The following is a 25,798-nucleotide window of genomic DNA, read 5'->3' on the forward strand; positions in this document are numbered from 1 at the left end:
CTCAGCCCCCGGCCTGGTGAGGTTCAGAGGTTAGCAGGACTCTGCTGCCAGCCAGCGGGGACCCCAGGCCTACTCTACCCCCTTCCAGACGTTCTCGGCACCCCTTGCGGAGATGAAAACTGCAGAACCCCAGGCTTTCGTGGACTTCCACCTGCGCTGTGCTGCCCTGCTGCCGTGGCCGTGCCTCACGGCCTCCTCCCTCCCTCCAAGGAGGCTTCTCACCTCCCAGAGGCTCTCCCCTTCCAAACTCAGCTGAACCTGAACCGGGCAGCTGAAGAGCTAAGGACCGAGGCGGCCAGGGGGTGGCCAGCAGGCAGGCAGGTTCTGCCAAGCAACAGGGCCTCCCCAGGTTCCCAGAGCTCTGCCTGGAGCCTGGGAGGAAGACCTGGCACAGGCGCAGCAGCAGCAGCGGCGGCAGCGGCGGCAGCGCAGCAGAGATGGGGGCTGGGACCCGGCCAGCACCTCCGCTGTCCGAGTCAGCTCACTTCCTGCTTGGGGAAGGCGTGCTGAGGAGGAGGAAGGGGAGCCCGGGAAGCCCTCAGGGAGGAGGCCTACCTCAGCAGCCTGTGAGGTCGTGTTCCAGTGCCTGTGGTTTTGAGGTGCTGGCAGGTGCTGAGCCGGCGTCTGGATCAGCCTGGCACACGGGCCTGTGCTGGGGTGGAGGCCGGGCCAAGGTGGGGCCCCACTGGGGTGGCCCTGACAGGAGGCCGGCGGTCAGAGCAGGTGATAGTCGAGAACTTCCACAGCACAGAGCTGGTGACTGCCTGGCCCCCACTCCCCCAGGCTCAGGCCTGCACAGCAGCCCTGCCTGCCACACTTCATGCTAGCCCGACGTGTGTGAGGGTCCGTGCCCTTGCACGTCCCCCAGGAAGCCCTCCAGAGGGGTGTGGCGGGGCCCATGGGCCCTGGGCCCTGTGGTGCTCAGCTGCTGCCATCACTCCCCCCTGAGCCCATCTCTGCTGCTGAGCCTGGTCTCCAACCCACGCGTGGGCCAGAGCGGGCCGGAGCCAGGCTGGAGCGGCTGGAGCAGCGTGGGGCAGTCCACCTCCTCAGAAGTTTGCGGAGGGCTCCTGCCACTCAAAATGCCCGTCGTACAGCTTGAACTCAGGGCCTGGGCACTGTCCCTGCGTTCTTTTCCCTCAAGGCTAGCGCTCTACCACTTGAGCCATAGCACCACTTCTGGTTTTCTGGTGGTTAATTGGAGCTTTCTGGCCCTGGCTGACTTTGAAGCACAATCCTCACATCTTAAGTCTCCTGAGGAGCTAGGATCACAGGTGTGAGCCACCAGCAGGGAACCAGCCTTTTGCACCAAAGGCAAACCACACACCACTGTCCCTTGGCCCTGGGGCAGCCAGCCCTGCGTGTCTCCCCCCTCTACACACACACACACACACACACACTTGAAAGGGCGTTGATGGGAATGGTGGTAGGCACCAGGCTAGAGTCACTGAGGAGTGTGTTGCCCAGACCCTAGGTCTAACAACTCATTTGCAAAGCTCAGCTGTCTTCATGGATGAACTATCGGGCAAGGGAAAACTAAACATTGGGCGGGGGAGGGGCATTTTCCCCCAAAGCTGAATCGGCCTCCTCAGGGTACGGAAAGGTTCCAGACTGCGTGGGGGAGGGTGATGGAAGCCAATGATAACCAACGCATCTGAGCCACCTCCTCCAGGGTGAGGCCCCTGGGAAACACACAGCAGCCATCTGCTTGGAGCAGCCATTTCCGGATTTATTGAAAGCAATCGTTTGCGAGAATGTCTATGCTAATCCCGTCACAGAAAGGAAACCCACAGGCAGCCTGAGCACACGAGGCGGACAAGAAACAGACCCACTGGAGAAGGTGCTGTTCACCTGTCCTGTGGCTACAGAGAAGCAAGACAGCAGAGCCGCGATTCCCGACTGATTACAAAAATCCTCCTCCCCAAATGTTAAACACATCTTCAGTACAAACACAGGTTATAATTACTATAAAGTCATATAATATAGATTATCTCCAGAGAAAATCAACAATCTTCAAACACTGCCCTTTTTTGTCTATTCTATTTTTGTTGACAGGTTGAGAGCATGTTGAAAAAATAAATATTTCAGAAAAGCACACAGAGCACCCTCACTACATTGGTTCTAAAGGGCTACATACAAAACACAACATAAAGACAACCACCATTAAATATGGCTTCTTCAGAGTTGCACATGTCACAGAATGAGCCAAAGTAAGATTATCTTTCATAATATTGCAAAAAGTTCCAGTTTTTTGCATTTTCTCAGTTTTTTTTAAAGGAAGATGTGCAAAGTTGGAAGCAAAGCTGTGATTTCTGAGTCAGGTCCCTGTGGAGTCCTGGCAGTGTCCTGTTACCCAAACCCAGAGAGGCCACATATACAATCTGGTCAGGACCCAGGGCTCAGTGGAAGAGTCCTGGGCCCCCCTACCCTCCACCCTCCCGTGGGCCACATTCTCCATTTGGTGTCACAAACACCAAAACACAGACACAGGAGAAAATACAAAATGTGAAATGTAATCTACACATTTTTCCTCTTCATAAAAAAATATTTATTCGTTTGAATATTGATTAAAAAAAATCAGTCACGTAAACAAACAAACCCCTTCATTACATACTTTTCCCTCTGGGCTCCTGAGATGGATATATTCATCTGGGTCTGTGAATCTCATACTCTCCAGTAGCAAACTGCGTGAAAACAAAGCTTTTCACTTGGCAAGCACCCAGGGAAGGAGTGGGACAGGAATTTGGCCCTTGGGCTTCAGTACAGTATTGGTTTTAAGGAATTGCCCCTGTGGCACCAACAGAGAACCCCCAGGAAGGAAGCCAGAGCAGAGCCCAACAGAGGACAGGCATCCTGAGAGCAGAGGCTGAGGTGCCCTGGGAGGGTGGCCCGAGAGACGGGACAGGTAGAAAGTCTAGAGACACTGACGGCAAAGGCCTGGGTTCCAAATGCATTTTATAAGAAAGTGTTTAGAAAAGGCATTTAAAAAGTGGGAGAAGGGTAGAAAGTTCTGTGAGCCCTGGAGAGTCTGGCAAGGCTGGAGGGAGCCAGCAGGAAGCTTTGTTGGTTTAAAAGGACTAGCTTTGCTGCCCAACTGGGAAGTGGCCCCGGGCCCCGGGCCCTGGGCCGGGCAGGCGCGAGGTGAGCCTAGCAAGCTAGGTGAAGCTCTGGCTCGGAGGGGCTCTCGGCACTCTGAAGGATGCGCAGGCAAGCTGCCGGGCACGCTCTCTGGTATCGGAAGAAACAGTGGCTGACTTTATTCTTCAATAAAAACCCCAGTTATTCCCCATGGCACAGGCCAGAAGGGCAGCCACGTCCACATGGGGCAGCCCAGACCCTCGGTGGCCCTGGGGCAGCTGGGGCTCAGGGAGGCAGAACTGCACACAGCCTCAGGGCCTAATGACGGTGCCCTGCCTGAAGAGGGCAGGTGCGACACAGCAAAAAGCGTGGGAAAAAGCCGTTTGGCCGACAGTCTGAAAAAGAGGAAGACACCGGTCCCCACAGCGCTGTCGGCAGCCTGAGGGCGCTGCCAGCTGGCACCCGGCCTGCAAGGGGGACCTGTCTCCGTGGGACAGGGGACAGGGCAGGCGGCAGGGGGTCCCCGCAGAGGCCTTTGCTTTGTCACTCAGGAAGAATGGACGTGGGGTGAGCGCCTCTAAATACAGCAAGAAGACTGGACAGAGAGCCAAAGGAGCCAAACGAAAACAACTCTATATAGTTTTGTCCTGAAAAATAATGCCAAACAAAATAATGTTCTGTAACTGCTTCGGTGTGCCTCTGCCCACATGAAAATTTGGTTACCCGGGAAGGGAGGTGTGGGCCGCACAGCAGCCGGCTCACCTCCAGTGTTAGCAGCAACGGCAGAGCCTGCTCCGGCCCGGCCCGGAGTCAGCCAGTGCCCAGGGAGGATGAGAAGTGCTTGGAGAATGAAGAGCTGAGGCCCATCCTCCAGAACCTTCCAGGGGCTGCAGCCCCTCACCCTACCGGCTGGGGGCGAGGCCGCTTCCACCAGAGATAGCACCTGGCACCTGGGCCTCCAGTGGGAGTCTGCAGCCATTTAGTGTTAAGCACCAAAGCGTGGAGGTAAAAAGATCACAGGACTCTGCACATGGGACCTGGATCCTACAGACAGGCTGCCTCCGGTGGCAGGAGACTGGGCGCAGACACAGCCGGCCGGAGCGGGGCTGCTTAGGGCACGGCAGGCAGATACAGCTCAGATATACACGGAACTCAACGTCCACTCGGGCCTGTGCCCTGCAGATCTGCCCTAACCGCGGCCCGGCCACAGAGCCGCCGGCACCCCAGGCGAGCAGGCCGCCGAGGGCAGATGCCCCCAGTGCACGCCCTGCCTGCACACCTGCACACACCTGTGGGGACCTGGAGCGCGCAGACTCCTGCGCCCACGCCCAGTGCTCCCGGTGGGGCGTGCGGGTGGGGCGGGGCCCGGGGGAGGGCCTGACCCGGCCCCCCCGGTGAGCAAAGACCCAGGAGACGCACAGATAGGTGGACGGGAGAGGCAGCGGCCAGCCGCCCTTCGCGGGAGGCTTAAGGAGCCCAGGCGAAGTCCTTGCTGGGCTCTGTGGAGGGGCTGCAGGGCCCCCGCGGCGAGTCCCCGTCCTCCGGAGCCAGGCCCCCGTCGCCCTTCCACTTGGCCGTGTCCTCGTCCAGCTCCTCCTCGCCCTCCCCGCGCGGGTCGTCGGGGTCCTCCAGGTAGACCCCTCCGCCGGCAAACAGGGCCTCGGGGGAGCCCGCAGGGCTGCCGGCGCTGCGCCCCAGCGGCGGGGCCACGCCCCGGCCCGCACAGTCGGTACACACGCCGTGGCGCCGGGAGCCATGCTTGATGCCCACGCTGGCCGCGGACATGAACACGCGGCTGCACACCTTGCACACGTACTTCTTGTCCTTACTGTGGACCTGGGGGACAGGCAGGCAGCAGAGGTCAGGGCCCTCGGCCGCAGCGGGGCCAGGCCCCAAGCGGGCACGGGAGGAAAGAGCCCTTGGCTCGCCCTCGGACTCCCGCGCCAGCTTCGGGACCTGCCCAGAACTGCAGGAAATGCAGAGGGAGGGAGGCTGGGCACCAGGGGCAGCAGTGACCCCACGACCTCTAGCTGGACCAGGAGTCAGGACGCATTTGCCTAGGAGCGCATCCTCATTGCCCTGCTGGACCCCTCCACCACACAGGGCACACGGCTGCTCCGGAGCCCCAGCCACTCACCCCACACAGGGGCAGGGGAGCTGGCCTGGAGGCCCAGGTGAAGGCCCAGTTGGGAAGACAATGCTGCCTGCCGGGGGAACGGCAGGGCTGGGAGTGCAGCAGCTGGAATCTTCCAGAACGTGTCCTGAGGGACAGGGCAGCAGGGGGCAGAGGACAGCCAGGTGCGGAGACTCACACCTGTAATCCCAGCCACTCAGGAGGTGAGGCTCAGGAGATCACAGTTCCAGGCAAGCCTGGCAAAGGGTTCACAAGACCCTATCTAGAGCAAGAAGCTGGGCGCGATGGCGTCTGATCTCAGCTGCGTGGGAGGCCTAGAAGGAGGGCACGGGGCTGTCCTCGGAGCCTCTCACCAGTGCCAGACGGTGGGCCAGTCACTCGCCTCTGAAGCATGCTCAGGAAGAGAGCCAGAAGGGCGGGCACAGAGACCATGGCAACCTGTTGCCAGGCCGCTGGGTGGCTGGGGAGGCTGGGGAGCAGCCGCCGGACCCGGCACTGATAGCTCACACCTATAATCCTAGCTATTCTGGAGGGTGAGAGCTGAGGATCCCAGTTCAAAAACCAATCTGGGCAGACAAATCTGAGAAACTCCTGTCTCTAACCAGCAAGGAGCCAAAAGCGGAGGTGTGGCTCAGATGCCATCTGTGAGTGGAAACGCTGAGCAAGACTGCTGAGTTCAGGCTCTAGTACGGGATGGGAAAGCAGTTACAGGCCCTGTGCCAGCAATGAGGCAGGGGAAGTGGGTGTCGGTCAGGCCAGTGGGCCTCAGAACCGCCTCCAGGCAGAGGCCCAGAGGAACCCACGGGGAAGATGCACACAGACCCTGCTCACGCACATACCCTGAGAGAGCGCACGCTTCGGGGAGTCACGGTGCCCTTGAGTCCCGCCGTGAGCTGCAGGCTGAGGGTCCTGAAGCAGACCTGTCCTCAAACAGAACTAGACCGTTTCCTGAAGCACCCACCGTTCTGCCCTGGCTTGGCTGAGGTAGAAGGCACCCTGCCGTAAGGCTAGGAGATACAGTTCTCCCTGACTAGGAAAAACGCCGCTCGGTTCAAACACCATGGCTGTGGCTCAAACAGACAGCACATGGGGAGCGAAAACAACGGAGGCCTTGGGCCGGGCCTGCCGGGGCCTGGCAGCGTCCTTGTGTGGACCAAAGCCCTTCCTAGGGCTCCTCTTGTTCCCCACGTCCCTGCCCTGCAGGGGAGGGGTGGGGAGGTCCACGGGTCTGTCCTGGGACCCCCTTGAGGCTGGGGCCAGGCTGGGGGACTTGACCAACAGCCCTAGGGCACAGAATGCCAACAGGGTGGGCTGGTGCCCACTGCCGGGAGCATGCACAGGCCCTCATGGGGAGATGGAGCCCACTGGGCTGGAAAAGCAGAAAAAGCGAAGCACACTAACCCTGAAGCAGAGGGGGACAGACTGGACTGGGGGGCGCGGGGACGCTGGGACCAGGCAGTTCGGCCCTCGGAAGGGTGAAGATCGTGCCTTGAGACTCGCTCACCCTGACCTCGGCCTGCAGGTCGGCCTGGCCACCTGCAGGCGGGCCCCAGGCTGGTGCGCACAGGGGGCCGCTGCACCTCCCGCCCTCCCTGGAGGCTGTGGCGGAGCGGAGCCGTCCCCCGGCCCGGCCACGCGCGGTCCGCCTCACGCCGGCACGCTACCTCCACTCCTGTGCTCTGCCCCCGGGTACTGCTCAACCATTCTGTTTATTTCGCTGCCGTCTCTTCCAAGAAAATCCATCCTTCAACACCCATGGCCTGTCAAACTGCCTAAGGTGTTGACCTGAGTGACTGCCAGGGCAGGGGCAGAGTAGAGCCCCGATCCCTGGGGTGGAGGGCCGGCCGGGCGGGGGGAGCCCCGCTCCCAGGGCGGAGGGCCGGCCGGGCGGGGGCCCCAGGCGGGCTCCATCTTCCCTCCACAGAGCAGGTCCCACTTTGGGGTTCCCACTCGGGTGCCCCTTGCGCCTCCCCCGCTGCTCCCCTCGGCCCCACTCACCAGCGTGTGCCGCTTCATGTGCTCACGGCGCGTGAACTTCTTCCCGCAGATCTCGCAGGGGTAGGGCCGCTCGCCGGTGTGGGAGCGCATGTGCCGCTTCAGGATGCACTGGTGCATGGCCGAGAAGCTGCAGTACGGGCACTTGAACTTCTTCCTGATGACGGCGAACTCGTTCACTGCAAGACAGCGGCCGGGCGTCAGCGCCACCGTGCGGCCAGGAGCCGTCTCTGCCTCCCCACGCCCCCCCTCCCGGGACCGCGCACGCCCCCCCCTCCCGCACGCCACCCTCCCAGGCCACAGGGCAGCCACAGGGCAGCCAAGGCGCTGAGGACAAGCCAGGAGCCAAGTGGGCTTGAGCTACAGGAACTGCCAGGTCTCGCCGGGCCAGGCCCCCTTGCCCCGGCCAGCCTCCCCCACCCCCAGCCAGCACCCCCACCCCCAGCCCCTCAGCCCCTCCACCCCCAGCCAGCACCCCCACCCCCAGCCCCTCCACCCCTCACCCCTCCTACCCCAGCCAGCACCCCCACCCCCAGCCCCTCCACCCCCTCCTACCCCAGCCAGCACCCCCACCCCCAGCCCCTCAGCCCCTCCACCCCCAGCCAGCACCCTCACCCCCAGCCCCTCAGCCCCTCCACCCCCAGCCAGCACCCCCACCCCCAGCCCCTCCTACCCCAGCCAGCACCCCCACCCCCAGCCCCTCCACCCCCAGCCAGCACCCCACCCCCAGCCCCTCCACCCCCAGCCAGCACCCTCACCCCAGCCCCTCAGCCCCTCCTACCCCAGCCAGCACCCCCACCCCCAGCCCCAGCCCCTCCACCCCCAGCCAGCACCCCCCACCCCCAGCCCCTCAGCCCCTCCACCCCCAGCCAGCACCCCCACCCCCAGCCCCAGCCCCTCCACCCCCTCCTACCCCAGCCAGCACCCCCACCCCCAGCCCCTCAGCCCCTCCACCCCCAGCCAGCACCCCCACCCCCCACCCCCCCAGCCCCTCCACCCCCTCCTACCCCAGCCAGCACCCCTCACCCCACCCCCCCAGCCCCTCCTACCCCAGCCAGCACCCCCAACCCCCACCCCCCCAGCCCCTCCACCCCCTCCTACCCCAGCCAGCACCCCCACCCCCAGCCCCTCCACCTCCTGCTACCCCAGCCAGCACCCCCCACCCCCAGCCCCTCCTACGCCAGCCAGCACCCCTCACCCCCAGCCCCTCCACCCCCTCCTACCCCAGCCAGCACCCCCACCCCCAGCCCCTCAGCCCCTCCACCCCCTCCTACCCCAGCCAGCACCCCCCACCCCCAGCCCCTCCTACCCCAGCCAGCACCCCCACCCCCAGCCCCTCCACCCCCTCCTACCCCAGCCAGCACCCCCACCCCCAGCCCCTCCACCCCTCCTACCCCAGCCAGCACCCCCCACCCCCAGCCCCTCCACCCCCTCCTACCCCAGCCAGCACCCCCACCCCCAGCCCCTCCACCCCTCCTACCCCAGCCAGCACCCCCCACCCCCAGCCCCCCAGCCCCTCCACCCCCAGCCAGCACCCCCACCCCCAGCCCCTCCTACCCCAGCCAGCACCCCCACCCCCAGCCCCTCCACCCCCTCCTACCCCAGCCAGCACCCCCACCCCCAGCCCCTCAGCCCCTCCACCCCCAGCCAGCACCCCCACCCCCACCCCCCCAGCCCCTCCACCCCCAGCCAGCACCCCCCATCTCCAGCCCCTCCTACCCCAGCCAGCACCCCCACCCCCAGCCCCTCCACCCCCTCCTACCCCAGCCAGCACCCCCACCCCCAGCCCCTCCACCCCTCCTACCCCAGCCAGCACCCCCCACCCCCAGCCCCCCAGCCCCTCCACCCCCAGCCAGCACCCCCACCCCCAGCCCCTCCTACCCCAGCCAGCACCCCCACCCTCAGCCCCTCCACCCCCTCCTACCCCAGCCAGCACCCCCCACCCCCAGCCCCTCCACCCCCTCCTACCCCAGCCAGCACCCCCACCCCCAGCCCCTCCTACCCCAGCCAGCACCCCCACCCCCAGCCCCTCCACCCCCTCCTACCCCAGCCAGCACCCCCACCCCCAGCCCCTCAGCCCCTCCACCCCCAGCCAGCACCCCCACCCCCCACCCTCCAGCCCCTCCACCCCCTCCTACCCCAGCCAGCACCCCCCACCCCCAGCCCCTCCACCCCCTCCTACCCCAGCCAGCACCCCCACCCCCAGCCCCTCCTACCCCAGCCAGCACCCCCACCCCCAGCCCCTCCACCCCCTCCTACCCCAGCCAGCACCCCCACCCCCAGCCCCTCAGCCCCTCCACCCCCAGCCAGCACCCCCACCCCCACCCCCCCAGCCCCTCCTACCCCAGCCAGCACCCCCAACCCCCACCCCCCCAGCCCCTCCACCCCCTCCTACCCCAGCCAGCACCCCCACCCCCACCCCCAGCCCCTCCACCCCCTCCTACCCCAGCCAGCACCCCCCACCCCCAGCCCCTCCTACCCCAGCCAGCACCCCTCACCCCCAGCCCCTCCACCCCCTCCTACCCCAGCCAGCACCCCCACCCCCAGCCCCTCAGCCCCTCCACCCCCAGCCAGCACCCCCACCCCCAGCCCCTCCACCCCTCCTACCCCAGCCAGCACCCCCACCCCCAGCCCCTCCACCCCCTCCTACCCCAGCCAGCACCCCCCACCCCCCACCCCCCCAGCCCCTGCTACCCCAGCCAGCACCCCCCACCCCCCACCCCCCCAGCCCCTCCTACCCCAGCCAGCACCCCCACCCCAGCCCCTCCACCCCCTCCTACCCCAGCCAGCACCCCCCACCCCCAGCCCCCCCAGCCCCTCCACCCCCAGCCAGCACCCCCCACCCCCAGACCTCCCAGCCCCCCCAGCCCCTCCTACCCCAGCCAGCACCCCCACCCCCAGCCCCCCACCCCTCCTACCCCAGCCAGCACCCCCCACCCCCAGCCCCCCAGCCCCTCCACCCCCTCCTACCCCAGCCAGCACCCCCACCCCCAGCCCCCCACCCCCTCTTACCCCAGCCAGCACCCCCCACCCCCAGCCCCCCCAGCCCCTCCACCCCCTCCTACCCCAGCCAGCACCCCCACCCCAGCCCCTCCACCCCCTCCTACCCCAGCCAGCACCCCCCACCCCCCGCCCCCCCCAGCCCCTCCTACCCCAGCCAGCACCCCCCACCCCCAGCCCCTCAGCTCCTCCTACCCCAGCCAGCACCCCGCCCCACCCCCCCAGCCCCTCCACCCCCTCCTACCCCAGCCAGCACCCCCCACCCCCAGCCCCTCCTACCCCAGCCAGCACCCCCCACCCCCACCCCCAGCCCCTCCTACCCCAGCCAGCACCCCCACCCCCCACCCCCCCAGCCCCTCCACCCCCTCCTACCCCAGCCAGCCTCCCCATTCCAGCCAGTTCCCTGTACCCCCTCCCACTCAGGCCAACCCCCCCCCAGTCCCCCTCCCCCCTCCAGCCCTCCCACCCCCTCCCACTCTGGCCAGCCCCCCCCCCCCCCGTGGCCAATCCCCCTCACCCCCTCCCACTCCGGCCAGCCCCCCTTCCACCCTGGCCAGCTCCCCCCTCCCACTCCCTCCCGCCCCAGCCAGACCCTCCACCCCTCCCATCCTGGCCCCCTCACCCCCTCCCACTCCGGCCAGCCCCCCTTCCACCCTGGCCAGCCCCCCCAGCCCCTCCCACTCCCTCCCACCCCAGCCAGACCCTCCACCCCTCCCATCCTGGCCCCCTCACCCCTTCCCACCCCAGCCAGCCCCCCCCCCCCCAACTGGACTATTCAGTAGAGCAAGGCCTGGGACAGCGCAGACATGACCGCTGGTAAGGAGACAAAACCGCACCCAGCTCGGTACTGAATTCAAGTACCAGCACAAAACCAAAACCAAACAAACCTACACTCGCAACGTGTACATCGTACAGAATATTATTCAAACCATGGTTTTAACCACACTTCCTCTCAATGTCTGGGTCTAGCGTAACGTATTAGAAGACTATATCTGAACATTTAAACCATCTCCACTTCTGGACTGCCGGACACAGTGCATTGCTGACGCCCCTCGCCACATCTGCCAGAACCTGCCCCTGCCCTTATGCCCAGCTCCTGTGGCCAGCCCCAGTGTCTCAGGGCTGCCAGGTTCCCAGGGAGGCGGGGCCTGCCCAGGTGCTCACGCTGGGCACCCCGGTAGTGAGGGTGAGGGGCGCATGGCGGGCAGGGCACTCACCGCAGGAGGAAAGTGACACAAGCCGGCCGCACCTGACATCTCCCAAGAGGGACGACCTGTAGCCAGACAGCAGCAGCTCACATCTACCATTCTAGTGACTCAGGAGGCTGAGATCCAAGGACCACGGTTCAGAGCCAGCCGAGGCAGACAGATCTAAACCTCCGATCTTCAAATAACTAGTAAAAAGCCAGAACTGGAGGCATGACTCAAAGGTTAAAGGGTCCACTGTGAGTGAAAAAGCCAAGTAAGAGCTCAAGGCCCTGGATCTAAGCCCAGTACCAGCCAAAAACAGACAGACAGACACAGGGGGAATCCAGGCTCTTCCCTGTCCTTCCTGGCAGCAGGCTTTGTGGTCTGACTCAGGCCACAGCAGACAGCGAAGTATCCCCTTCCTTGTTCTGCTGTCTCTTCCACCACAAACACCCTGCTCAACCCATGCTTCCCGGGTTTCACGCGATCAGACCTAACATGAGCTTTTACATTACCTTCTTTTTTTTTTCCCCGTGTTGGTCTTGGCCTTGAACTCAGGGCCTGGGCACAAGCCCTCAGCTCTTCAGCTCAAGGCCAGCGCTCTAGCACATGAGCCACAGCGCCAGTTTTCTGGTGGTTTATTGGAGATAAGAGTCTCACAGACTTTCCTGCCCAGACTGGCTTCAAACCTGGATTATCAGATCTCAGCTTCCTGAGTAGCTAGGATTACAGGTATAAACCACCAGTGCCCAGTTTTTAAAACAATTTTTGTTGGTGGTGCACACCTGTAATCTTAGGTTGGAAAATACTGTGGTTGGAGAATCATGAATTAGAGGCCATTCTGGGCTCCATAGCAAAACTATCTCCAAACAAACAAGCAGACCTGGGTCTGCCGCTGTTAGAGCAGCACCAATGCCAGTTCACCTCCTAAACACAGTCTTACAAACCCACATGAGGACAGGGGGTCAGCAGCTCACACCTACAATCCTGCCTACTAAGAAGCTGGGATCTAGCTGGACACCGGTGCCCACGCCTATCATCCCAGCTGCTCAGGAGGCTGAGATCTGAGGATCCCTGTTCAAAGCCAGCCCGAGCAGGAATGGCCATGAGACTCTTATTTCCAATGAACCACTCAGAAAACCAGACGTGGTGCTGTGGCTCAAGTGGTACAGCGCTAGCTTTGAGCTGAAGAGCTGAGGGACAGCACCCAGGCCCAGAGTTCAGGCCCCATGACAAAAAAAAAAAAAAAGCTGAGATTTGAGGATCGCAGTTGGAAGCCAACCCAGGCAGACAAATCCAAGACTCCTATCTCCTATTAACTAGCAAAAAGCTAGAACCAGAGGAATGGCTCAGTGGAGGAGCACTAGCCACAAGTGAGAAGGTCAAGCAAAAGAATGAGGTCGTGGGCTAGGTATGTGGCTCAGTGGTACAGCGCTTGCCTAGCATGCAGGAAGCCCTGGATTCGATTCCGCAGTACCACATACACAGAAAAAGCCAGAAGTGGTGCTGTGGCTCAAGTGGTAGAGTGCTAGCCTTGAGCTAAAGAAGCTTAATTAAGGACAGTGCCCAGGCCCTGAGTTCAAGCCCCAGTACTGGCAAAAAAAAACCCCAAAATGAGGGTCTTGAGTTCAAGTCCTAGTACTGGCACAAAACAATCCACAAAAAAGAGTAATTCACATAAATTGAAAAATACACAGGATCATGAAGCTGAAACAGGTGGTCTCGTGGTGGGCCCTAAAATCTGGATGTGTTTGGACGAACTAGGCAAGCTCAATGGATCCCCGAGGAGCAGGCTGCAGGCCGTCTGGACCTGGCTGTGAGGACAGCACCCAGCAGCTCCATGTGGGCAGGAGCACCGCCACACCACGGACACATCCCCGGAGCCCACAGCTCTTCCTCCATCCCTCAGACACAGCAGGGCTGGAGGTTCACTTCCCTCCAGGACTGCTGGTGCCCTGTGCTGGAGTGGCCCCTGCTGGACGCAGAGGTGTCTGCACACTCCCCACAGCCAAGAGCCTCTCTCTACTTCCGGGGTGGGGGTGGGGGTGGAGAACCCTTGGTCCCTGCTCTAATTTCCCAGGCAGGTGCCGGCAGCCAGGGCAGTCCCTATGTTAAACTGATTCAGATTTAAACGCACTGACCCCTACACACCTAATGAAGTCAGCTTGCGTCCTGCCCTCTCCCCATTGGCTGGGCCAAGGCTGAGTAATGTTGGAATCAACCCCTCCCCTTCTCCCCCTCCCCCTACAAACTGGCCTCAAACTTAGCATCCTCTTGCTTCAATCTCATGTGTGCCATGTCTAGGCCTTTGATTTCTTTTTTATTATACCGCTGAGGATGAACAGTGGGCCTGGGCTGGGCAAGGACATGCCTAAAGATCTTGGGGTGGGGGGGGCTGGCCGCCACCCGAGCTTCCAGAAGCACTGGAGACAGCGGCAATGTGGACCCCGCGCATGCGCTCTTACTCTCAAATCCAGACCCAAGTACAGACGCCCAGCGGTGTGCCCAGCCTACCAGACACGGCAGCTGCTGGCTGTCCACCCAGGAGATCGTGGCTGGCGGAGCTGCGACTCCAGCCGCCGGCCAGCAGCGAGGCCCAGCACAAGATGGAAGTCTGAACTTTTGTTTGGGCCAGTACTGGGATTTGAACACAGGCTCACACATTTGCTAGGCAGGCACTCTACCCCACGAGCCCTGCCCAGCTTAGAATTTGATCCTATGTATGCGGCTGTCAGGCAGGGATATGCCACCACATCTAGCTTTCACTGGTTGAGATAAGGGCTCATGAGCTTTTGCCCTGACTGCCCTCAGACCTCCATCCCAGCCACTGTGAGAGAGGAGAGGACGTCAGGTGTGAGGTGCCACACAGTTGCGGAGCCACAAAATCCCAGATCAGCTACATCGTGCAGCAGGGGCCGCGGCAGTGACCCTGTCATGGATCCTCACGCTACGTTTGTAGATCTTATTTTGTGTTATTTACTTTTTTTTGTGGTGCTGGGAAAAAATGACACCTTTTACTTTGTATCAAATTATTCCTTCTATTCCAGGTTTGTTGAAATGGTTTTTATCACAAATGCTACTAATTTTCAAGAATGTTTTCTGTATTGGGGTAAAAGGTGTTTTTTGTTGTTTTTTTGGGGGGGTCTGGTTGTGGGGCCTGAACTCTGGGCCTGGGCGCTGTCCCTCAGCTCTTCAGCTCAAGGCTAGCGCTCTACCACTTGAGCCACAGCGCCACTTCTGGCTTTCTCTGCTTATGTGGTGCTGAGGAATCGAACCCAGGGCCTCAGGCATGCAAGGCAAGCGCTCTACCACTGAGCCACCTTCCCAGCCCTAAAAGGTTGTTTTTTTTCCCCCTCCTTTAGTCTGCTGCTGTGATGTTCAAATGTCCGGCTGACCTCGTGTTCCAGGCACGTTTGCACCTGCCTGAGATGCCAGCGGAGCCCAGTGCCTAGAGCTCTCCTTCCTGGGAGGCCCGGTAGGGGTAGGGACCAGACAGGCAAGGTGCCTGCTTAGTCCCTGAGCGGCTCTGATAGTGGCTGACCCTCTTTATCCCATTAATGTTCTAAGAATTTACTAGTAAAGCCAGAGGGCTAAGGGTCTGTGGGAAAGCTTTCGATTATAATTCAGTTTCTCAGTAAACCAGAGCCTGTGGACTTCTCTTCCTTTCTGCTCCCATTTTCCACTTCTCTCCAGCTCAACCGATCTACTGGCATAAGGCTATTAACCATATTCTCTTAGTATCTTTCCAATATTTGTAGGATCTGTAGTAATGACTCTTCTACAACTTTGATCGGTAAATGGTGCTTTCCTCTTGGTCACTTTTGACCATTTGTCAGTTTTATTGTCAACACACAAGCCTTTGGCACTGTTCGTTTTCTTTTGTCAGTCTTGGGCCTTGAACTCAGGGCCTGGGCACTGCCCCTGAGCTACATCTGCTCAAGGCTAGTGCTTACCACTTGAGCCACAGAGCCACTTCCGGCTTTTTCTGTGGTGCTAAGGAATTGAACCCTTTCATGCATGCAAGGCAAGCGCTCTACCACCGAGCCGCCTTCCCAGCCCCTGTGTGTCCTTTTTGTATGTCTAGTTTCTATTCCACAGACCTGCTCTACATTTCCTTCCTGTCCTTTGTTTTTTTTGTCGGCCCTGGGGCTTGAACTCTGGGCCTGGGCGCTGTCCCTGCACTCTTCAGCTCAAGGCGGGCGCTCTACCACTTGAGCCACAGCACCATTTCCGGTTTCCTAGTGGTTTATTGGAGATAAGAGTTTCACAGACTTTCTTGCCCAGGCTGGCTTTGAACTGGGATCCCTCCTGAGCAGCTAGGATTACAGGAGTGAGCCACTGGCGCCCGACTCCTTCCTGTCCTTTCTTTGGACTGTTTGCTTCTTTGCTTGATACAAAGTTTTGCTACATAGCCTTTTCTGGCCTCAAATTCACAATCCTCCTACCTCAGCCTCCTGAGTGCTTAGATGACAGGTAAACATCATCACGCCTGGCTTATTACTTAAAACAGAACCTCCCTTTTTTTTTGGTCGGTTGTGGGGCTTGAACTCTGGGCCTGGGCGCTATCCCTCAGCTCTTCAGCTCAACTTTAGTGCTCTACCACTTGAGCCACAGTACCACTTCCGGTTTTCTGAGTGGTTTATTGGAGATAAGAGTCTCATGGTCATAGGAAGGGGAAACAAAGGAGAAGGCAACAATGCTTGATAAGAAATGTACTCATTATCTTGTGCATGTAACTGTAACCCCTCTGTATGGTATTTTCACAATTAAAAACAAAAAAAGAGTCTCACAGTCTTTCCTGCCCTAGCTTTGAACCTCGATCCTCAGATCTCAGCTTGCTGAGTAGCTAGGATTACAGGCGTGAGCCACCGGCACCCAGCCTCCCTAACTTTTATTGCCTGGGCTGGCCTCAAATCAATCCTCCCAATCTCTTCCTCCCAAGAAGCTGGTATTGCAGGTATGAGCCACTGAATCAAACACTTTCTTCTTTGTACAGGAACCTTAGAGCTTCCTTCCTTCCTTCCTTCCTTCCTTTCCTCTTTCTTTCTTTCTGTCATGGGCTTGAACTCTGGGCCTGGGCGCTGTCCCTGCGCTCTTCAGCTCAAGGCTAGTGTTCTACCGCTTGAGCCACAGCACCACTTCCAGTTTTCTAGTGGTTTATTGGAGATAAGAGTCTCACAGTCTTTCCTGCCCGGCTGACTTTGAACTGTGATCCTCAGATCTCAGCCTCCTGAGTAGCTAGGATGACAGGCGTGAGCCACCGGCGGCCGGCCTCTTTCTTTTCTAATAATGGCAATTAGAGCTATACTGTTTCAGATGAGTCTAAAGTTTTGGTGTGGTATTTTTTTATTATCATTAGGTTCAAAATATTTTATAATTTACTTTTTCATTTTATTATTTACTCTATTGTGTTCAGAAGCAATTAGAGATTCTATTGTCTTTGCCGTGATTTCCAGCCTGGGTCTGGTATAGTGATGGAACTCACTGCATAGCTTCAGTCCCGATAGTTGTGCCTCGTGGTAAGTGTCCTGTGTGTTTGGAATACTCTTCATTGTGTGGCTTAATGGTGGCTAATTGTGTTGTTATAGGCTGACATTCTGTGAGCACAAATACAAGACAAACTAGCAAGTCGAATCCAACAACACAGCAAAATAAAGATAGAAAGCAAGCAGGTAGATGTATTCCAGGAGTTCAAGACTGAAAGAACACCGACACCTATGTTCCAACCCACATGTCAGTGCTCATGCCTATAATCCTAGCTACTCAGGAGGCTGAGATCCGAGGTCACAATTCAAAGTGAGTCCAAGCAGACAAATTCAAGGGATTCTCAGCTCCAATTAACAACATAAAGCCAGATCTGAAGGTATGGCTCAAGTGATAGAGTACCAGCGCTGGTCAAGAGAGCTGATTGAGGGCTCAAGGCCCTGAGCCCCAATGCCGGCACACTGAAGACATATACCGCTACAGCCTACTCCCCTCTCGAAACTTTGCTTATTGCTCCACAGGTCTCCAGGAGTCTACAATCCGTCCTGACCTCCCAGCCTCACACATCGCTCCTCCCTAAGTCCTGACCAGAGCTACGTCGGAAGCACACGCGTCTAGGCTCCTATATTGATTATTGAATTGACCCTTTTGTTTTTTCCTTTAGTTTTCTGGGTCTGCCATTTATAAACAGCAAATAGTTTAGTTTTAGTGCTTGGAGGGTAAGGATGGGGACTGCTTCAGTCTGAGTTCAAGGCCAGCCTGAGTAACACTGTCTCAAAAAAACACCCTGATTGTTTTTGGGGGGGTGTCTAGTCCACTTGTAATAGGATAGGGTTTGTTTTAGAGACAGGAACCCATGGCCTGCTCCACCTGCGGAGTGAGGCAGTTACAGGTGCATGGTACAGTTAAGAAAGAAGTGGCTGAGGCCTAGATATTCTTCCGATTTGTCCTCCATCTTTCTGTTCCTTACCCTGTTCTTCCCTCCTTCAAGTTAACCAGGCATCACTGTTCTCTTCATGACGGCTCCATGCTTGGGCAGCCCCTGCTCACGTGAGCATGCAGTCAGCAGCTGGCAGCGTTGGTCACCTGTGCTTTCGGTTTTTATGTCGAACTCTAGGAACTTGCACAAGTGGTCCTTCACTTCCTTCCTTCATTCTGTGACTCCTTGAGGAGGCGTAGTGGTCCCTGGGCTGGGTGTCTCTTCTCCACTGAGGGCTCCTCTTCACTGCCTGCGGGGGAAGTAGCGCTGTCTCCAACTGGAGACTCTTGTAGGCAACAGCCACAAGCCTTGACGTCCCCTCTTCTGTGACTGCTTTTAGGATTCTTCTTTTTGTCTTTGGTTTTTAAGTTTGGCCATGATGTACCTAGGTGCTGTTTTCTACTCTTGTTTTGGCTGAGTGTGTGTGTGTGTGTGTGTGTGTGTATGTGTTCACTGACATCCTTTGTTGGTTGTGAAAAATTCTGAGTTGCTATCTCTCCACTCCTGCCTCTTCTCCCCTACCTTCTGAAACACCAACTGCACATGCATTTGCCATGTCTCTTGCTTGACTCCCATTCTCTTCCCTCCTCTGTGTTTTTAGCACAGAGTTCTCCTGCCATCTGCTCCAGCTCATCACCTTACCTTCTGGTGCCTTCCAACATGTCCAGACTGCTCTCAAGCTAGCCACTGAATCTTTAATTGCAGATGTATTTTTAGGTCCAAAATGCCCACTTGATTCTCCTTCAGATTCTCTTGAAGTCCTCCATCTTTTTTCATCTATCTTGTCCTTGTGCTTGATTTTGCTAGTTCTCGACCTCCCGATCGGCAGTGTCTGCGACCGTTCCTGGTGGCTCAGGCACTGGATCTTGATGGTGACCTCCCATCAGATGCTGGACACTGTGGATGGAAATGCACAGGCAGTTCGGAATAACGTCTTCTCCTGAAGACAGCGAAGACTGGGTTTGTAATACTTGTTCTGTCTCTGGGGGCAGATGGACCTGCACAGCCGCCTTTTATGATTGTTCTGTCTCTGGGGCAGATGGACCTGCACAGCCGCCTTTTATGATTGAAATCATGCTTTCAGGAGAGATTAAATCATACACTTCATTTTTTTTGTCAGTCCTGGGGCTTGAACTCAGGACCTGGGCACTATCCTTGAGTTTCTTTTGCTCAAGACTAGCACTTTACCACTTGAGCCACAGCACCACTTCTGGCTTTTTCTGTGTATGTGGTACTGAGGACTTGAACCCAGGGCTTTGTGCATGCTAGGCAAGCACTTTACCACTAAGCCACATTCCCAACCCTAAATAATATACTTTTTTTTGTCCATCATGGGGCTTGAACTCCGGCCTGGGCACTGTCCCTCAGGCTCTTCAGCTCAAGGCTAGTGCTCTACCACTAGTTCCTTACCACAGGGTAAGGAACAGAAAGATGGAGGACAAATCGGAAGAATATCTAGGCCTCAGCCACTTCTTTCTTAACTGTACCATGCACCTGTAACTGCCTCACTCCACAGGTGGAGCAGGCCATGGGTTCCTGTCTCTAAAACAAACCCTATCCTATTACAAGTGGACTAGACAGCCCAGCGCCACGCCCAGATTTCTGGTGGTTAATTGGAGATAAGAGTCTCACACACTTTCTCCGGGCTGGCTTTGAACCACAATCCTCAGATCTCTCTCCTGAGTAGCTAGGATTACAGGCATGAGCCACCAGCGCCCCACTAATGATACACTTTTGAAAAACTGAAAAAATCAATTCTTGAACCATGTATTTTTAATGAAATCCTTCTTTAAAAAGTCCAATGAAGTATGGGAGACAAAAATCTAAACAGCCCATTCAAGATTTACATGTTGAATATCTATGCCATTTTAGAGGAAATAATGTCAAATGTAGCAAAGAAACATGGCCACCTTGTTTTCTGTATCCATTTCCTTTAACCCCACCACAATCCATTTCCCTCAGGGTCTGTGGAAACTGTCTAAATTTTTAAATTGTTTTCAAAATTCAACCAAACTCCCTTGGCTAAGAGCACCAGATGTCTCTACAATGCGGCCTGCACGCGACTCCCCAAGCACCGCCACTGGACCCTGTTTTAGACAACAAAGGCCAGCAGCTAACAGCCTCTAGTGCCACATCTCCTGGCCACCCAGGGCTTTCCAGGCCCTCCAACCTTAGGCAGACCCATCCTGCCTTGGGTGTCTGAGCTGCAAAAGTGAGCAGATGCATGGTGACCAACAAAGAGAGAAAAGAATACATTTAAATGGATAGGTCCCAGTGTCTGGGACGGAGGGGCTGCGGGGAGAGGTCCCAGTGTCTGGGACGGAGGGGCTGCGGGGTCCATGGTGGTCACTGGTCATTAACCCCCAAGGAGCAGACATCCGCACAGGAGAAAGAGCCACAGACACCAGCACTCACAAAACCACAGCTCAGAAGACCTTTATAGAGCCGGGCTCTAGGGGCTCACGCCTGTAATCCTAGCTACTGAGGAGGCTGAGATCTGAGGATAGCGGTTCAAAGCCAGCCCAGGCAGGAAAGTCCATGAAACTCTTATCACCAGATAAGTTTCACCAGAAAACCGGAAGTGGCACCGTGACACAAATGGTAGAGCACTAGCCTTGAGCTGAGGGACAGCGCCCAGGCCCAGAGTTCAAGGCACATGACAAGAAGGAGGAGGAGGAGGAGGAGGAGGAGGAGGAGGAGGAAGAGGAGGAGGAGGAGGAAGAGGAGGAGGAAGAGGAGCCTTTATAGAAAAGCACCTAATCACCTTCAGGCCCAAGTGGCTACCCTGTTGAGAACCCTACTTCAGGCCCAAGTGGCTACCCTGTTGGAGAACCCTACTCCTCCAGGAAGGGAGGCTGGAGACAGGCTGCTCCTCCGTCTTCCGTTCACTCTCCACACAGTCAAGCCGTGAGGGTGGCGTACGGACACTGAGGGCCCGTGGACAGGATGGGACCAGCAGGGAGGCGCCTTGCCCCAGACCCCGCTCCCCTGCTGGAGAGCAGCTGGCCATTCCGGAGCCTCATAGGGCTGGGCTTGTGCTGCCTGGGGAAGGCCCCCTGCGGCCCCCAGGTCTCCTGTGGAAGTGAGCTGGCACCCAACCGTTTGTGCCACTAAGACACAGACACAATGAAGCCATTTTGAGTAACTGGACCTTTGCCAGCACCACGCGCAAGGTGACTGCGCCCGGGCAGTGGCGTGGCTGCGCTTGGTCCGCGTATACTTGTGGAAAGTGGCACGGCGGGAGCGGCCTGGCTCTGCTTCCCACGATGGCTGTCTCTCGCTCTGACCCTCCGTGACCCCCCACTTGGAATCTGCGTGTGCCTAAGCTCTGCTTTACGGGCACTGGTGGGGATCCGGGCATGACCGCGCTGCAGCACGGAGACCCCCGCTCCGGCTCTGTGATTACCCCCAGCAGGCATGCTCACCAGAGACATCCCGGACTGGGTCTGAGTGGCTCAACACAGCCCTAGCGCTGTCCAAGGCAACTAAGCCTGGAATGGAAAGCTGCCCACAGAAGCCCATTCTGCCTGGAGAGTGGCAGTGGTGGAAGTGTTTCCAGCCCAGCTTCACTGACTTAGAGTACAGCCATCAGCACCTGCGGCCAGGCCACCCTGGGCTGGGCGGGCACCCAGGCCTAGGGAAGTGTTGGACGGAAGCACCTGGCATCCTTAACAGGATCACGCAGAGCCAGTCAGAGAAGACTGCCCAGCCCAGCATCAGGTCACCAGAGACATCCATCTAGGATCAGACGTCTGGTATCAACTGCCAGATGGGAGACAGCTGGACACAACTTGTACTACCAGTGCTTTGCCAGCTTGCACTCACCAGGCCTCGTCCAGCCTCTACAAAGACGACTGGTCAGTGGCCACCTGCCGTCAATCCCAAGGAGCAGACTCGAGAAGAAGCCACTCGCAGAGCGTCAGTACCCGAAGCTGCTACGGCTGGGCAGATCCTGGAGGAGCCTCTGGCTCACGGCAGGTTCCAGAGCACATGGATGCACTTCCAGGGGAACAGGCCGTCCCTTGGCCGCGACCCCCATGGCTTCAGAGACAGAGCCTCCGGCGGGGCAATGGTACCGGGGCAGGGCACGCCAACTGAGTCTGCGACCGCAGACCCTCAGGCCGGAGCCACCAGAAGTGACCATCCCACTTAGTTTCAGGAATTGCATTTTTAACCTGTATGAATCAAATGCTGTGCTTTTTTCTGCTAAGGGCTATTCAGATATTTATAACACTCATCAGAGGCCACACAAAACCATCAATGCAGGAAGTTAAAAGTAGAGGAGAAGCATATTTGTCCTGTCACACATGAAATGATTTCACAGGCCTTGTACAGCCTCCACCTATTTGGGGAAAACCCTGAAAACAAAATCAGAGAAACGTCAACATCTTTATTTTGGACAGAGTCCTGGGCTGCCAAGGCTGGTCTTGAACTTTGTACCTTACAGAAATATTTCATTTTATTACTTGTGTTTTTGTTGGTCATGGGGCTTCAGTTCAGGTCCTGAGCCCTTTCCCTGAGATTTTTTTGTTCAAGGCTTGCTAGAGCTCTACCACTTGAGCCACATCGCCGCTTCAGGTTTTCTGGTGGTTAATTCATGGACTTTCCTGCCTGGGCTGGCTTCAAACCATGATCTTCAGTTCTCAGCTTCCTGTGTAGCTAGGATCACAGATGTGAGCCACCGGTGCCCAGCCTTAGAGAAACACTTTAAATGAAACAAAACAATTTAGCTTTCTACACATCATGTCACTGTAAGAGTGAAGCGAGCATTACTAAAAGCCAGTGCCTTTGCTCACCCAGAAGGGTGAGCCGAGGGTGGAGGAGGGGATGGAGGGAACAGGAGAGCGAGGCCCTCAGGCCAGAGCTGCTCCCAAGCCTGTCAGAGCACAGTGAACACAGAGTTCACGGCCCTATGTCCACTGGAACTTGCTCAATGGAACATCATGAGGCTCCTTGTGGAGCTGGTTCCGGGTGCCTGGGATGGGACTGGTACCACCTGGCTGGGGGCACGCTGCCACACCTCAGGTGAGGTCTGGGGGCCACAGAGGTCCCGGGGCACGCTGCCACACCTCAGGTGAGGTCTGGGGGCCACAGAGGTCCCAGGGCACGCTGCCACACCTCAGGTGAGGTCTGGGGGCCACAGAGGTCCCGGGACACGCTGCTGCACCTCAGGTGAGGTCTGGGGGCCACAGAGGTCCCAGGCTCAGAGTGACAGCAAAGTGGACAATTCCTGCCTCCCGCACAGGAAATCAGTCTTACCCATGTGAACCAAGGACAACTAGCAGGCTTTCCAGGGTTCCAGAAGCATGGTGGGCCGTTTGCTGTTAGCTGGAGGTAAGAGTGCCACAGAGTTTTGTTTTGTTTTTTAATCACAGCTGCCCAGGCTAACTTTGTACAATGGTCTTCAGATCTCAGACTCCTGAGTAGCTAGGATTACAGCATAAGCCACCAATACCCAGCAACCCTATTGTCTTCAAGATAGATTCTGCCACGACCTTTGCCCAGGCTTACCAGGGACTCAAAATCCTCCTTCCGGGTTACTAGTATGAGCCACTGCCCCTGGCTTAGGAGATACTCTAAAACAAGACAAAATGAAAGGCCTGGGAAGGTGGCTCAGTGGTAGAGCGCTCGCCTGGAGCTGAAGAGCTGAGGGACAGCGCCCAGGTTGAGTTCAGGCCCCAGGACAAAAAAAAAAAAAAAAAAGCAAGGTACATTCTCCACAGTGAGACCTTCTGCCTAGATCTCCATTCCAGCTGCCAGCCACAGGCCTGGGAAAGAGACGCCACCACCCCTGGCCGCTTCAGGACTTGGACAGTGCACCTACAGCACTAGGGGGTCACCACAGGTGAAACGGTGCCGTGGCCACACCGTGCCAGCCTCCCATGCTTGAGGCCAGCTGGTCTGTCCAACTGGCTGAGCAAATCAAAGTCACTCTTGTTCTTATGGTAGCTCTCCAGGGACCACAAAGCTCATGCAGGCACACAAGTACTGGATGGATCAGTGCATGCAGTCTGAGCTGCAAATGGTGCTTTCCACACTTTCTGGTCAGTAGACAACGACTACGAATAGGTAGGAGGTCAGCCCACCGATGAAAGAGAAACAGAAGTAAGAGAACCACGCTAACCTGCGCCATGGGAAGTGCAAACGCCCTCTTAAGAGGCCAGCTAAAAGACTGACGAGCCAGTGATAAACCTACCATCTGTTGAATTTTATTAGTCCTATGAAAACAAGCAAGTTAATTCAGCTTCTCTAGAACACTCCAGAACCATCTAGAAAGATGTCTAAGTATCTGTTGTTTTGTGCTATGGGCACACTTCCCAAAAACTTAATACTCCTCTCAGCTAAAATAATCTATAACTAGCATCCTGTTCTTGTACACACACCAAACTGTGCAAACAGCAAAGAGAGGCAGGCCGCATCTAGGGTAGCAGTATTGTGTCCTGCACTACAAAAGGGCTGCCAAACAAGACACTGAGCAAATATACCGTCCCCTTCCTCCAGTGACCCACCCATGTGTCTTTTAGAGACTAACAGAAGTCCCAGCCCTGGTGCAAAGCATGCACAGGTCACAGTCACGCATGCACACCCCGGCCCCCGGCCCCAGCGCAGAGGGAGAGCAGGCCCAGGCAGGAGGTATTTCTCTCCCTTCAAACATGCTTAGCATGCCAGCTGGAAAGCCTGGGGTCTCGGGAGGAGGAGGCTGTGCACCTGAGGCTCAAGGTCTCCAGAACTGCACAGTGATGCTGGGGCGGAGTCCCCCTGGCCGGCCACACCCCCACACATCAGGGCCCAGTCTGTGCCACGGGCAACTGCATGGTCCTGTAAAACACCCGTTACAGTATGGAGGTCCAGAGCGTGGAGGCAGTCGGTGCTGGGAGTGGCGACCGAGCAGATGTCATATGCAGGGCCTGAGCCCAGCTCTGCTGGGCATTCAGCCCATCTGCTCAGGTACGTGCACTCACTGGCCCACAACGCGACGCCCGAGACCCAGCCACTGCCCCGAGGTCACCCTACACCAGGTTCCATGGCCACCCTCCTGGGGGAGCCTGTGCTGTAGTGCCGGAGGTAGACCGCGTTTTGGAAAGTGTTTATTCCTGGTACTTCAGTTCCATGTATGCAGCAAGACAGGCAGATGTACTCGGTGTCACTCCTGCCCTCATGTTGTAAGATAACCTACAAGCAGACGAGTTCCACTCACAAAGTCAGCTCACAGCCCAGACACCAAAAGACGCCCACTTTATTTTAGGGAGCCGGGGGGTGAGCTCAGAGCCTTGCACTTGCCAGGCAGGTGTTCTACGACTGAGTCACCAACCAGCATTCAAAGCCACTCGACGGAAAGAGAGCTGGCACCAGCAGCTCATGCCTGGAATCTTAGCTACTCATGAGAATGAGAGCTGAGGATCGTGAGTCAAAGCCAGCCAGAGCACAACAGTCCATGAGAATCCTCTCCAATTAACTACCAAAAAGTTGGAAGTGGAACTGTGGCTCGAGTGGTAGAGCCCGAGCCATGAGCAAAAAAGCTCAGGGACAGCACTAGACCCTGAATTCAAGCCTTAGGCCCACGCACAAGCGTACACACACACACACACACACACACAAGCACACACACGCACACACACACGCACACACGACAATATCTGAGAGGAGGTCTTGCCATCTCTGCTCTGAAGGAAGAATTGTGCCTTGTGGGTTGCTCAGGAGCGAGAGGCACACAGAACTAACTCTAGGACAGTCCAGGTGGGCAGAGTGGAAGGCAGATACGGTGCTGCTCTCCCAGCCGGCCGTGCCACAGACCCGGCTTATCCCAGAACTCACTTGTTCTTGTGAATCCCAGGTCCTAACCCCCATGGAGCCTCCTCCGAGGTGACCCCCCCCATACCCTGCAGTCTTGACAATACGCACCATTGCTTCCCACATTTGAGTTTCTGTCAGACACGTTTG

At 57.8% G+C, this 25,798-nt stretch overlaps 1 protein-coding gene across 1 annotated transcript in view; it reads right to left on the bottom strand.

Moving 5' to 3' along the window:
• Nucleotides 1–4,374: 4,374 nt before the first annotated feature.
• Nucleotides 4,375–25,798, bottom strand: part of Zbtb46 (zinc finger and BTB domain containing 46) — a 52,367-nt gene continuing 30,943 nt past the window's right edge. The window contains exons 4-5 of the mRNA XM_042672299.1: nt 7,211–7,386; nt 4,375–4,914 (exon numbers count right to left, since the gene is read on the bottom strand). Of these exons, the coding sequence (XP_042528233.1) occupies nt 4,546–4,914; nt 7,211–7,386 (545 nt within the window). The 3' untranslated portion in view covers nt 4,375–4,545. The remainder of the gene's footprint in view (nt 4,915–7,210; nt 7,387–25,798) is intronic.

Source organism: Dipodomys spectabilis, unplaced genomic scaffold (genome assembly GCF_019054845.1).
Source record: "Dipodomys spectabilis isolate Male_0828 unplaced genomic scaffold, ASM1905484v1 ptg000692l, whole genome shotgun sequence".
Classification (NCBI taxonomy): domain Eukaryota; kingdom Metazoa; phylum Chordata; class Mammalia; order Rodentia; family Heteromyidae; genus Dipodomys; species Dipodomys spectabilis.